The 14631-nt window shown below is 39.4% G+C and overlaps 2 protein-coding genes across 10 annotated transcripts in view; one reads left to right on the top strand and one right to left on the bottom strand.

Annotated features, from left to right (window-relative positions):
- The window catches only part of ZNF599 (zinc finger protein 599), a 28545-nt gene extending 26806 nt beyond the window's left edge, over positions 1-1739 (top strand). For both annotated transcript variants that reach the window (XM_086351976.1, XM_086351974.1), the window contains one exon: positions 248-1739. The gene's annotated coding sequence lies outside the window, so the exon portion shown is untranslated. The remainder of the gene's footprint in view (positions 1-247) is intronic.
- A 1645-nt stretch (positions 1740-3384) lies between these two features.
- On the bottom strand, positions 3385-14129 carry ZNF181 (zinc finger protein 181). Of its 8 annotated transcripts, none has more exons than XM_086352020.1 (5): positions 13871-14129; positions 12927-13002; positions 6944-7064; positions 6587-6685; positions 3385-5600 (listed from the first exon to the last, which is right to left on the bottom strand). In XM_086352020.1, exons 2-5 carry the CDS (start codon positions 12933-12935, stop codon positions 4114-4116), a joined length of 1716 nt encoding a protein of 571 aa, XP_086208146.1. In that variant the 5' UTR covers positions 12936-13002; positions 13871-14129; the 3' UTR covers positions 3385-4113. The 8 variants fall into 8 exon arrangements, with proteins under 8 accessions (XP_086208146.1, XP_086208150.1, XP_086208148.1 ...); XM_086352024.1 differs by having other exon boundaries at positions 3385-5307; XM_086352022.1 differs by having other exon boundaries at positions 6587-6682.
- Between the last annotated feature and the right edge of the window lie 502 nt (positions 14130-14631).

Here is a 14631-nt window from a genome sequence, read left to right as displayed (position 1 = left end):
AGCTTACTTTCTGTGTCTCTCAAGCCACACAACTTTGTCATTGTCTTTCATCAGTGAAATCATAGACATAGACATAGAATTAAAAGACAGTGTGTGACTCTTCTTTGGTGTCAAACACAAAGCTAGCCTCCCACAAAGTGCTGTGATATGTGCCTTAGTTCTTTCAGGATCTTTATGAATGACTGCACAAGTGTCTCTAGCAACATCTGACAAGCCCAAGGTTATTGAAACTACTCTCACTTTCCAGGCATCAATGATCTTCAATAACATGGAAGGTCCATCTAGTCAAAGCTATGGTTTTTCCACTAGTCGTGTATGGATGTGACAAGTGGACCATAAAGTTGAGCACCAAAGAATTGATGCTTTTGAACTGTAGTGTTGGAGAAGACTCTCGAGAGTCCCTTGGACTACAAGAAGATCAAACCTGTCCATCCTAAGGGAAATCAGTCCAAAATATCCACTGCAAGGACTGATGCTGAAGCTGAATCTCCAATACTGTGGCCACCTGATGCAAAGAATTGACTCATTGGAAAAGACCCTGGTGCTGGGAAAGACTGAAGGCAGGAGAAGGGGATGACAGAGGATGAGATGGTTGGATGGCATCACTGACTCGATGGACATGAGTTTGAGCAAGCTCTGGGAGTTGGTGATGGACAAGAAAGCCTAGTGTGCTGCAGTCCATGGGGTCACAGTCAGACATGACTGAGCTGAACTGAACTGAACCTCCATTCAGGAACAGTGAGGGCAGTTGCACTCAACCCAGAGGACCTTGTACTGAGAGGTCATGCTCAAGTCCTTTAGGCTTCTGATACTGGGTAAAGCCTTACTCTACTCCACACAGGGATCTGAAGACTCTTTCATTCTGCTCTTTCTCCAAAACACATGTGTAGTATACCCTCCCAACTACCTGTAGCCATGCTGTGTTCTTGTCTCCTCAGGGTATTTTGGATAATAAATATATTCTCCTGCAAGATGGTTCAGTTACCAAAGGAAGATTTGTTGGAAGGAAATGGGAGTGTCTTGTAAAAGCCACCAAAAGGTGAATCAATAAATAAGTTGTGACAAGTGATTATGAAAACCCACTAGAAGATGTGACATTTGAGACCAGAATAATGCAGTCATGTGAAGAAAATGATGAAATCAATAGCTAATATTTAAATGCTTTTGAGGTACAAAGCATTTTATACCAATTAACCTACTTAATCTTCATCATAATCCTGAGATATCATTTTACAGACAAAATAATTTTACAGATGGCACAGCAAGGTAAATTTTCCAAGGCTGTACAAAGTCAATATACACACAACTTGGATTTATACCCAGGTAACATGACTCCAGAGCCTATGCTCTTCATACACACACACTTTTGAGCTCTTAAATTGTATGGAACATGTCTTATTTACCTTGACTGCAGTAGATGCTCAAGAAATGGTTGAGTAAGACTGAGCATGATTCTCCACTAGTGATATTATAACATCAGGACGATCTCAGCTCAAATCTTATTGTAACAAGGTATATACTCTTATTGCTTCCTTAAAACCTTCGCTATCTTTAAGTCTCTGGCTTTCCTTTCCTTGTTCAGTATCACTGTGAAGGCACTTTAAGAATTGCAAAATATTATGATATGTATGCTCATGCTTTTTAAATGAAAAAGTATGAGTATCTGGATGAATCTTATAACAAAGTAAGATGGCATGAACCTGTATGTAGTGAAAGCAAATAAAATCTGGGAGATTAAAGGACTGGTTCATCTTTTTGGCATCAATACTTGGGAGAATAGAGCAGAGCATGGGAGAAACAAAAAGCTACTGCCACTATCTTACAACTAAATATACATGTAGGGGCCAGTCCATCCATAATTATAAATGTTCTTATCCTTGTTTGATACCATCCTGTGCTCCTTTAATTATAAACCTCTCAAAGATCCAACATTCCATAGAATATCAAAATCTTATTAACTAATCAGAGGAAATATAAATCTCTGCTTAATATTAAAAATCCCATTCCAAACCCACTATATCTGCTGAGAATTGATATGGAATGTGCCTTCACCTATTGGCTTTCCATTAAAGTAGCACATACCAGAGTAGGTGAGTATTTTATTTAAAGTTGAAAACCCTATCATTCATCCCAAACCAGACTTGTATCAATGATATAATATCCTTTCTTAAAATTTGTTACTTACAACTATCAAATGCCATAGAGAATAAAACCAGAAACATAAATTGCATTTAAATGCCGTTTACTTCCAACAGTGTCCATAAAATCCATCACTGATCTCTATAACCTCTCCAGTCACAAGAAATTGTGAAGCCAGTAAGTCTATTCCATTTAGAATATTTGAAGCCACCCTGCTTAGAAACTATATTTATCTGTCAAGCTTCAGTGTAAAAAACAAAAATGCTCTTAAATATTTCCAGAAGCTATGATGCAGGATACTAGTGCTATCAAAATTGGTGAACAGGCTGCAGAAGTTGTGGGAATGGCTCTGGATTATTCAATTCCAACCCTCCATAACAATGATCAAGGGATGGGGAAATAACTGATGCTTTATTAGTATTGCTGCCAGCAGTAATAATACCTAAGCCACAAAACTAGAAACTAGACACTACATAATGCATTTCAGCTGCATCAAACATGATAGAACTTGCTGGTCTGCTTTGCCTAGAATGATCCTTGAGAGCACATGTGCCTTACCTACAGTTGTCCTTTATCGGCAAGGGACTGGCTCCAGGACCAACATACTCCCTCACCTCCACAGATACCAAAACCTGTAGGTGCTCCAGGTCCCTTAAATAAAATGGCATAGTTGCTATAACCTAGGCACATCTTCCTGTATACTTTTAAATCATCACCTAATATGATGTATTCCCTGAGCCCCTACAAAAGCCAATACAATGTCAATAGTTGTAAACGTAATGTGAATGATATGTAAATAATTGCCTACAGCTGGTAAGTCCCAAGTTTTCTTTTTAGATGAAACCTTTTCAAAAAACACTTCCAACTGTGAGTGGTTGAATCTACAGATGCAGAATCTGCGGTTATGGATGGTCACTGTAATTAGGACTCATCCTTTAGGATTTGGACTAAAAAGCACATCCACTCTGCTCTAATCCCTCACTGTATGTAATTTCTTGGTTGGGTTCTCACAGCACATGTAAAAATTAAAATGCATCATTTAAGTCAACAGGAAATGCACTGTATATTAACCTCACCAAAATAGTCGCATTCTTAGTACAGAGATCAGGCCACTTTTTTCTAGGTTTGCTGGTCTTCCACCGAAGGCTATACAGGAAAGCTGATCCTCATTTGTCAAGAGAAAAATAGTGGAAAACTCTTAAGAAATATCAGTGTGTCAAAGGAGTTCAACATATACAAAACCACTTTATTAGAGATGAAAAATTTTATTCATACCACTTTTTACTTCTATTGCAATGTTCATTTATTACATTTACTGGATTCACTGAGTGACTATATATCTTCACATGCCCATTAGCTATTTTTTATGTAGGACCTGGAGTAAAATGCATGCTGCTACTTTATGATATGCATGTTGATTTATGCTTGTTTGCTCTCCTGTAGAACTGTTTACAAATTAGCATCATTGCAAAGAAAGACTTACACATACTTCCTACATTCTTCAGGTGGTTCTAGCATTAATCTTCTGATGCCTGCAAGCTTAGTGAACTAACACTTTGCTACATTCCTTACATAAACTTTCTCTTCAGTGTGAGTTCTCTGATGTAAAGAATGAAGGATGTATTTTAACTGAAGGACTTCCCAAAATTTCTATATTCGTACTGCTTTTCTTCTGTATGTGTGTAATGTTTCTTAAGAGATTCATGTTTGCCTAATGTCTTTCCCAACTTGTTACATGTAAAGGGTTTTTCTCCAGTGTGGATTTACTTATGTCAACTAAGGGATTAACGCTGGCTAGTCTTTCCCACACTTATTGCCATCATAGTCTCTCTACAGTGTGAATTGTGATAAACAATAAGGCTTATATCATTGCTAGAGACTTTCCCATATTCATTACATTTTCTCCAGTATAGACTTTCTGATTTTGAATCCAAGAAGATCTACAGCTACAGTATAGTATGATGAACACTGCCTTTATGCAGTTTCTCTATTATGTGATCTTTCATACACACAGTGACTCATATGGCCTAAAGACTTTTCCACACTTATTGTATTACTGGGTTTCTCTCCATTATGTACTCGCTGATGGGCAGTAAGATTTGAGCCTTTGCTAAATGCCTTCCCACATTCATTACATTTATATGGCTTTTCTCCAGTATGAATTCTCTGATGTACAGTAAGGTTTGAACTACAGCTGAAGGTCTTCCCACATTTAATGCATTCATAGGGTTTCTCTCCAGTATGAATTCTGTGATGTTGAAACAGAGATGACCTGTGACTGAAGGCTTTCCCACATATACTGCATTCATATGGTTTCAATCTAGTGTGGTTTCTCAAATGCATATTCAATGATTCAGGTTGGTTAAAGGATTTCCCACATTTTTGACATTCAAAGGGCTTTTCTTCAGTATGAATACTCTGATGCTGAATAAGAAATGAGAGGCTGCTAAAGACTTTCAGACATTTGTTACATTCAAATTGTTTCTCAATAGCATGAATTCTTTGATGTCGAGTAAGGTGTGAGCTACAGCAAAAGGCTTTTCCACATTCTCTACATTCATAAGGTTTCTCTCCAGTATGAATTTTCTGATGGTGAATGAGAGATGACCTGTGAATGAATGCCTTCCCACATATTCGACATTCATAGAGTTTTTCTTGAGTATGAATTCTCAGATGTTCAATGAGATGTGAAACGCGACTAAACGCCTTTCCACAGTTCATACATTCATATGGTTTCTCTCCAGTGTGAGTGCTTTGATGATTAGTAAGTGATGAGACATGGCTAAAGGCTTTTCCACATTCAATACATTTGTAAGGTTTCTCTCCACTGTGACTTATTTGATGTCGAGTAAGGGATGAGCCATGGCTAAAAGTCTTCCCACATTCATGACATTCATAGGGTTTCTCTCCTGTATGAATTCTCCAGTGCCGATTAAGGATTGATTGTTTGCCAAAGGCTTTCCCACATTCAGTGCATGTATAGATTTTCTCTTTATTCAAAGTCTGGTGAAGGGTAAGAGATTTGCTTTGGCTGAAGGCTGCTACACTTTCATTAGAATTCAGAAGTTTCTTTCCATCATTGATATTCTCATTTTTTATAACTGAATTTGCTGGTAAACTCTTCTTAAGTATATCACATTTATGTGACTTCCCTTCAGCAGAAATTCTCTGTGGTTCAGAAAAAACAGACTTTAAATGGAAAATGCTTTTAAATGCATTACATTTGTAAACACTTTCCCCAATGGGACTTTCTCTAAAGGTGAGGGTCACTGGTCTGAAATGCTCTACTTGATTTTCATACTTCCCCTCGAACTTTTTGATATAATACAAGTCCTTGTTAAAATTTGAAAATTCATGATTTTGTTGTATAGTTTTTTCCTTTAATACCATTTGGGGTAAATCTTCATCATAAATATCCTCCTTCATTGATAATTCTTTGTTTTCCCATCTTGTTTTACAATCTGTAATATATCAAAAGAGCAAAACACTGCTTTATCTGAACTTCTTGAAAGGAAACTTCTATGTTAGAAACAGGAGAATTGGATAAAAAATAAAGTCATTCTCCCCAGTGCCAAGAAAACACATAGCTCTGACAACTCTCATATATTCAATGATTTCTGAACAAAGTTAAAATGGAGCACAGAGAATACAAACAGCTCACAGAGGCAAGAACGGAGTGTAATAAGGGAAATGAATTAATACATAGACAGTCTGTGGGGAAAAAAAATGAAACTATCAAAGAAAATGCAAAAGGCATTCTGGATCCCAAGCCAACATTTTGTGTCTATACTTATATGAACGACTACATTTTATCTTAGCCTTGGTTCTCCAAACTTTGATTAATCTCAATTGCTGTCAGATTAGTATGCTTAATATGGAGAATGTACAGCACTGCACTAAATAGCTACAATGACAACAAAATAATGTAAATACTCTTTATGGCTCAGAAAGATTTAAGCTTTGTGAGTTTAGGTAGGATCTGTGTGAACTCATAATATTTATTGACAGAAAATACTGTTAGAAACCTTCTTATATATCCCTTACTTCCTTTAGCATTTATGTTCACTCTTGATCTTTGAAGTTCTGCCTCAGGGGTAAAGTGATTTTCCATTTAGTTGACAGCTTTTTTAGCCTAAAACCATTTGTATATTTTTCCTTACATGGACATATAAAAGAATAATTTGCCTTATTTCACTTCAAATAAATAACAATTTGGATTACAATGATGGCAAAACCCTCCATTTTTGATCAGATGAGTAATACAGAAAGATAATAATTTAGGGTAGAGGAATTGTCATTTAGAAATCTAAGCATCCCTCAAAACGTAAGATTTTGTTACGTCTGGAATCTCTGATAACAGTATCCCTAAAATACACTAAAATGCCTCTATACTTTACACAAGCATCTTTAACCAAAGATCTCTGTTTCCTGATTCACCACGACTTACCTGGAAATGTATCTTTTGACAGCTTTTCCTCCACCATACAAGGTTCTTTGCCATCCTCCAATAAAGCAATCACATATGGCTTAGGTATGGAAAGACCTGCTTGCAGGGAAAATATTAGAAAAAAACACTGTTTAAATTGTGGTCTACATGGAGAGACCATCACCATAAAAGGGACCAAAGAAAGATCTGAAGGATGTTCACTGAAATGGGATGATAAGCTTCAGGCAGGACACAACAAACTATACATGTCCTTAGGACTGTGAAACAAAAATTCAGACATTTACTAAAGAGGATCTCTAGCAATTCACAGTGGCAGATGGAAGATCTCCATTGAGGGGGAGGAAAAGATATGCTTACCTAGGGATACCAGGTTCTCATAATTCTGGACCATCACATCCTTGTATAAATTCCTTTGAGTAGAATTGAGCCATCTCCATTCTTCATGAGAGAAGTCTATAGCCACATCACTAAATGTCACCTGAAACAGCAAACACATTTAGGCTCAACCATAGCCCAGGCCTCTTCTGTCACTGATTAAAGGGTAAAATTACCCTGGTGTGGAAGAAAGGGAAAAAGATTCCAGCAGTTGTCACAATGATCAAGAATCTGATCTAAGTAATAATTGGATAACTATGTGCTTGGCACTGTTATACAATAAGGGTAAGAGACAAATATAAGAACTCTGCTTCAGGAAAGTAGGGAACAGAATTATAAAATTTTTAAAATTCAGCATTCAACATTTGACAGCATTTAGTCAAGTGCTTAGTTTTGTTTTTCATAGCTTATGTGCCAAGTAATAAAACATGAATTAAGTTTAAAAAAAAGAATCCAATACGCTCAAAAAAAGACATCTTTATATTAAAGATAAACACATAATCATATATATAACCACTTTATAAACAAAAAGCAAAAACATTTATGGTATATAATTAACCCTTATAATCTATAATTAAAATAATTTGAGACTCCTGAGCAAAAGGACTGAAGGATGGTTTCATGCCTTGTGGTAGTCCTTGAACAGAACCTTAAAGGAAGAGCAAAGAAAAAATAAGACACATCCTAAGGAAAATATCCTATGAAGAAAACACATTTCTTGCCAACAGTACTCATTCATGGTATTATTTAAAGTGGGAAAATTTTAGAAAAAGTTTAAATGTTCAATCATAACTTATTGGCTAGTCAAATTAAAATATGTGAAAAAACATATATACATTTGTTGTTTAGCTCCTAAGTTGTGTCCAACCCTTTTGTGACTCCCATGGACTGCAGCCCCCCAGGCTTCTCGGTCCAAGGGCTTTCCTTTTTTTTTTTCCTGTCCATGGCAAGAATATGGAGCTGGTTGAATTTCCTTCAGTGCATTTAAAATGTCATTATTACTACCTTTCATTGGTGAAACAGACATTGTTTGGCTACTGTAAATTTTTCATTCCAACTATAGATTCAATACTATATTACTTCATTTGGATGTTTGGTTTTAAAGAGAGAATTTACCTTTGTCTGGTGTTGGGGAAATTAAAAACCAATCAAATCTACTGAGCTGAAAAATCCTCTCTATCGTGTAAAAAGAGAACAGTTTTATTACTGAGAAAGCATTAAACCAGACTGTAATGTACTTCATAATAATAATAGCTAATAATTAATGAGACTGCAAGGACAGAAAGACATCTCACCCTTTTATAAAGTCAGTCAGATACAATCCATTACAGGGTCGTACAGAGTCGGACATGACTAAAGAGACTTAGCATGCATGCACAAGGGCCTTGGAGATATCACTTTGCAATTACATGTGAATTTAGGATGAACTATTGCAACACATAATTCATCCTAAATTCACCTGGTAATTGGGGTAGCCCTCTGTGTTAGGTGCCTTTACGCCAAAGAAAAAATTTAAAACTCATTATCTTTATGACAAGCAGGTAGTTAGAACCTGGAGCCAGAAGTCTAGGCTAAACTCCCATACAGATAGGGAGACAGAAGTGCATCTTCCTTCATGTTTTCATTTCTTTTTTTTTTTTTTTAAATTTTATTTTATTTTTAAACTTTACATAATTGTATTAGTTTTGCCAAATATCAAAATGAATCCGCCACAGGTATACATGTGTTCCCCATCCTGAACCCTCCTCCCTCCTCCCTCCCCATACCATCCCTCTGGGTCGTCCCAGTGCACCAGCCCCAAGCATCCAGTGTCATGCGTCGAACCTGGACTGGCAACTCGTTTCTTACATGATATTTTACATGTTTCAATGTCATTCTCCCAAATCTTCCCACCCTCTCCCTCTCCCAGAGTCCATAAGACTGTTCTATACATCAGTGTCTCTTTTGCTGTCTCGTACACAGGGTTATTGTTACCATCTTTCTAAATTCCATATATATGCGTTAGTATACTGTATTTATGTTTTTCCTTCTGGCTTACTTCACTCTGTATAATAGGCTCCAGTTTCATCCACCTCATTAGAACTGATTCAAATGTATTCTTTTTAATGGCTGAGTAATACTCCATTGTGTATATGTACCACAGCTTTCTTATCCATTCCTCTGCTGATGGATTTCAAAGGGATGTCTCCAAGGCCCTTGCACAGGCATGCTAAGTCGCTTCAGTCATGTCCAACTCTGTGCAACCCTATGGACCATAGCCTGCCAGGTTTCTCTGTCCATGGGATTCTCCAAGCAAGAATACTTGAGTGGGTTGCCATGCCCTCCTCCCAGGGGATTTTCCCAACTCAGGAATCGAACCCACATCTCTTATGTCTCCTGCATTGGCAGGCAGGTTGTTTACCACTAGTGCCACCAATGCCCTTAAGAAGACTTTAATGCTCTGTAAAATTGGCAGAGGCTTATTTAGTTTTGAAAAGATTTATAAACATCTCAAAGGGACAGGGGAAAGGATACAGAGTTACATATTTTTCTCAAGGAAACACTCTTAAGAAAAGGAAAGGGGAGAAGGTCTCCCTTTGGTACCAGGGGAAATTATTTTTCCCATCTGTATTTGCTCTTAGCTAGGTATGAGGGTTATACTAGCCTTATCACATGAACTGAGAAAATGTCCATCTTTTCCTGTTTTCCACAGTGATCTTTAAAATGATCAGCTTTTACAAATCTTACCTGATAAGCCAAACTGAAAAGTCAACACTATATTAAATGAATAAAACACCATGTTTTTGGAAGCAACCTAGATGTCCATCAGCAGATGAATGGATAAGAAAGCTGTGGTACATATACACAATGGAATATTACTCAGCCATTAAAAAGAATAGATTTGAATCAGTTCTAATGAGGTGGATGAAACTGGAGCCTATTATACAGAGTGAAGTAAGCCAGAAAGAAAAACACCAATACAGTATACTAATGCATATATATGGAATTTAGAAAGATGGTAACAATAACCCTGTATACGAGACAGCAAAAGAGACACTGATGTATAGAACAGTCTTTTGGACTCTGTGGGAGAGGGAGAGGGTGGGATGATTTGGGAGAATGGCACTGAAACATGTATAATATCATATATGAAACGAGTTGCCAGTCCAGGTTCGATGCACAATACTGGATGCTTGGGGCTGGTGCACTGGGACGACCCAGAGGGATGGTACGGGGAGGGAGGAGGGAGGAGGGTTCAGGATGGGGAACACACGTATACCTGTGGTGGATTCATGTTGATATTTGGCAAAACCAATACAATATTGTAAAGTTAAAAAAGAAAAAAAAAAAAAACACCATGTTTTATTCTACCAATGCAAAGACATTTCATATTTTAAGTTTTGATATTAATCAATATCATAATATTAATAGTCCAAAGAAGAAACCCCACATACTCTAGCATATTCTTTGATCTTTATTTAAATCAAAGTTTCTCAGTCTTGGCACTACTGACATTTTAAGCTGAACAACTCTTTGCTGTGGGGGCTGTCCTGAGAATTTTAGCATGTTGAATAGCATCCCTAGCCTCGACCCTTCAGATACTAGTAGCAACTCCCCTTAACCACTCCCTAACCCCATTTTAACAGCTGAAAATGTCTCTGCTGCTGCTGCTGCTGCTAAGTCGCTTCAGTCGTGTCCGACTCTGTGCGACCCCATAGACGGCAGCCCACCAGGCTCCCCTGTCCCTGGGATTTTCCAGGCAAGAGTACTGGAGTAGGGTGCCATTGCCTTCTCCGGAAAATGTGTCTTATGAATGGGATTAAGGGGAACAAAGTCAACCCTGTTTGAAAACCATTGCTGCACAAAATTTTTGCATTTTCTTGAAAGGCTCTCTTAGGCCTCTCTACCTATACTCAAGGTGTTCTCTCAGTTTGGTATAACTCCACTTCCACCTCTGCCTCCCTGGTATTATGGGCCACCTAGACAACTCCAGGAAGGGATGCTTCAACTCTCTCTTCCCCTTCAGTGTCCCAGCAACCTGGGATGCTAATTCACCTCTGTCCCTAGAACTTAGATATTAAATAAATACCTTAATTTTTATGATTTACTTTTATACCAGTCCTGTATTGTTCAATATAGTAGCCACTGTATTTGGCTATAAAATTTAATTAAAATTAAATTTAAATAAAAATTCAGTTCCTTGGTCACTCCAGTTATGATTCAAGTGCTTAACAGTCATAAGGGGCTGGTGGCTGCCACAATGGACAGGACACAAATAGGATACTTCCCCCACTATAGAAAGTTCTCTTTGACAGTACTGCATGAGATCATGAAATCTTGTGTACCAATGACAGAAACCTATGTAAGAATCTCCTAACAGTTATTTGTTAAGTGTTTAGAAAATAAGTCAATGAATAATTTTGGCAATTAGTTCACTTTAGCTTTTACCTAAAAAAAAAAAAAAAGACTTATTTCAATTCCAATTGTCTAACATTCCCAACATGCATATCTGCCACTCATACCTTCTCCTATACAGGTTTCATTTCCACTCCATGATTCTTTCCCATCATTTTCTCATCACTCCTTCATTCAACAACTGTTTACCAAGTATCTGGCTATACCAGATACCACTCTGGCTACTAAAGATAAAACAGTCAACAAAAAATATCCTTTCCAGTAGGAAGAGATAAACAATGAGCATATGCATATAGCAAACACAGAGTGTATCAGCTAGGAGTGATGTGTGTGCATGCATGCTCAGTCATGTCTGATTCTTTGAGACCCTATAGACTATAGCCCACCAGGCTCCTCTGTCCATGGGATTTCCCAGGCAGAAACACTGGAGTGGGTTGCCATTTCCTCCAGGGAATCTTCCCAACCCAGGGGTCAAACTATGACTCCTGTGTCTCCTGCATTGGCAGGTGGGTTCTTTACTGCTGAGCCATCAGGAGAGTGCTATGAAAAACAACACAATGATGGAGGAGTAGAAGTGATAGTCGAGAGAAGGTGACTACAATTAGTCAAGAGAAGGTGACTACAATTAGTCAAGAGAAGGTGACTACAATTTTACATAGGTGTTCAGGGAAGTTTTACTGAGAAAGTAACTACAAAGCAAAGATACAAAGGAGGTCAGAATGCAAGCTTGTATATATCTAGGTAAAGAATATTCCATGCAGATGGTACAGCAACTTCCAAGGCCTGGAAGCAGGTAGCCAGTGTGGCTGGAGCTCCCAGAAAACAAAGAAACAGATGGAAGATGAAATCAGGGAAGTAATAAGACAGCCTAACTGTGCAAAGTTTTTTGTCACTACACAATTCTGACTTCTGAGTTAGGGTCACCAAAGAGTTTTAAGCTGAGGAATGACAGGATTTTATATAACAAGAGGATCACTGTGACAGCTGTATTGTGAAGACTGAAGAGGGTCAAGGGCAGAAGCAGGAATTCCAGCAAGGTGACAACTGCAATAACCTAAGTGGCTTGGACCAGGGAGGCAGTGGTAGTGGTAGTGATGTGGTAACCAATGGTCAGATTGTGTAGATATACTATGTATATTTTAGATCTAACTACAGTGTCTGAATGTGAATTTTAAGAGAAAGGGAGGTCTCAAGGATGACTCCAAACATCTCTTGACTTGAATAACTGAAAAGACTGACATATACCATTAATAGACACCACATGATACAACTTAAACAACCATAAAGTAAATACCTAAAATTCCAAACTTGAATTCTGAATCATAATTTTAAAAAAGTTTTGCTCAAGACTCTTCAGAGGCTTCTAGCAGAAAGCTGATAGAAAAGAAGAGCACTGAGAGAAAATACTTTGGAGTTTTGCAGGCTCCATGCTTTGTTTTAATGAAAGGAATCAAAGATCCAATCCCTAAGTGAACTTTGTGAGGTGGGAACTGGTAGGAGAGGCAAAGCAAACACTCAAGAGTCCTGGTAAGTAGGTGTTTTAGGAAGATTTGGGGACAAATCAACTTACCTGAAACATGACTTTGCAATTTCCAATAGTCAACACAGTCCTCTTTCCAGGTTCTCTTCTTATAGAAGGGCAGTGCCTGAAAAGGCAGATCAAAACAGGAAAAAGCAGTCATGACAAATCAGGTGTATCTCGCAATCTTGCAGCTCAGGACACACCTGCATGGAGGATCCCACTGGGAATCACTTTCTAGGGTTCCAACCTTTCCCTGAATTAACAATGTGTTCCTTGGCAAGAGGTAACCAGGTGGCATCTACGTGTACATCAACTATCATATATACATGAGAGTGTGAGTGTGTGTGTGTATGTGCGCGCTCAGTCGTGTCCAACTCTGGGACCCCATGGACTGTAGCCCGCCAGGCTCTTCTGTCTATGTAAATTTTCAGGCAAGAATACTGGAGCAGGTTGCCATTTCCTTCTCTAGGGGATCTTCTCTATCCAGGGATCGAAGTTAGGCGGGGGGTGTCTCCTGCGTTTCCTGCATTGGCAGGTGGATTCTTTACCGCTGAGCCACCTGGGCAGCCCGTATATAAATGACCGACTCATAAAACAACAGTAATAATAATGTTAAATACGAGCTCTTTCGATCTTTACCACTATGCATGGTGGGCATTCACATTATTCCAGATTTCTTTTTTAGATAAACGATGAGAAAAACTGAAACTCGGCAACACTGAAGCAATTTAGGGTTTACACAATTTTTTTTTTCTTTCAGTGCGTATAACGCACACTCACTCTCCCATTTCCTTTTTTACAACAGCTCTTAGAGGTAAGCGCCATCCTTACTCCCCTTTTACAAAGCAGGACAGAGGCCCAGAGGAGCCAGGGGCCTGCCTGGGCTCACACCGCGGGGTAGACGCTGGGACCTGAGAAGTTATGGCGGTCGTACCCAGCGCCCGCCACCCTCCCCGCACCCACACTTGCCTGACCCCTCAGCAGACCCTCACCAGCACCGAAGCCGTCCACTGCGGGCACCTCCGCGTACCTGACGCGCCGCGTAGCTGTAGCGAACAAAGGCCGCTTGCCTCGCCGGAACGGTGCTGCCCAGAGTCCTGCGCGATTCCAGGACCTTGAATACTGCTGCTGGGTCGGAGACAAACGCCGGGCAGCCCCAGGCGTAGCACCGGTCCGGACGGCACTTCTCAGACTCCTCCGCTTCAAGGAGAAAAGTTGCCGGTGAGTCGCACGGTTGCCTTCCGGAAAACTACACTTCCCAGGAGGCTCAGCGGTCGCGCGATCTCGGAGCACCGCGAGACCACGGGCTGGGCTTTGTGAGAAATTACACCGCCTAAAGACTCCACTGGGATCGACCCCCTCGGAAGGATGCAGACAACAGTCGTCTGTGGCGAACTCCGCTTCCCGAAACCAACGGCAGCGTCTACAAGCGCTGTGAAGATAATGAGAGCCCAAACCAGGAACCTATGTTTCCCAGAAGATTACGAGGCCGTGAAACGTCTTTTGGGTCATTTCTGTGCTCGCACAGACGTTTTCCTCCTTGAACAAGGGTAGACTTGCTGGTGCGGGACAAGAAGTGGCCTCTGCCAGCCGAAGATCTGTCATTCAAAACTTTGCTGCCACTCTGCTCGGCTTGTACTGCTCTTGAGTATTTAGCTTCCACTTGTCCAGGACTGTATTTCCTAAAATACCCTGTATCCGAGCTGTCACAACATGAGCTGAACGGGGACCAATTGCACTTCCCGGAAGTTCG

The sequence above is a fragment of the Bos grunniens genome, chromosome 18, assembly GCF_055505025.1.
Source record: "Bos grunniens cultivar Pamir isolate PY7600 chromosome 18, Bosgru_T2T1.0, whole genome shotgun sequence".
NCBI lineage: Eukaryota > Metazoa > Chordata > Mammalia > Artiodactyla > Bovidae > Bos > Bos grunniens.
Note: the sequence above shows the minus strand (reverse complement) of the source record. Positions and strands in the feature narration are given on the sequence as shown.

Excerpts from the sequence above, each read along its gene's own strand:
- ZNF181 (XM_086352020.1), bottom strand. Across the intron at positions 6,686-6,943 it reads TGAGAACCTGGTATCCCTAG|CAGGTCTTTCCATACCTAAG; the intron begins GTAAGCATATCT and ends TTTCCCTGCAAG. Across the intron at positions 5,601-6,586 it reads GTCAAAAGATACATTTCCAG|ATTGTAAAACAAGATGGGAA; the intron begins GTAAGTCGTGGT and ends GATATATTACAG.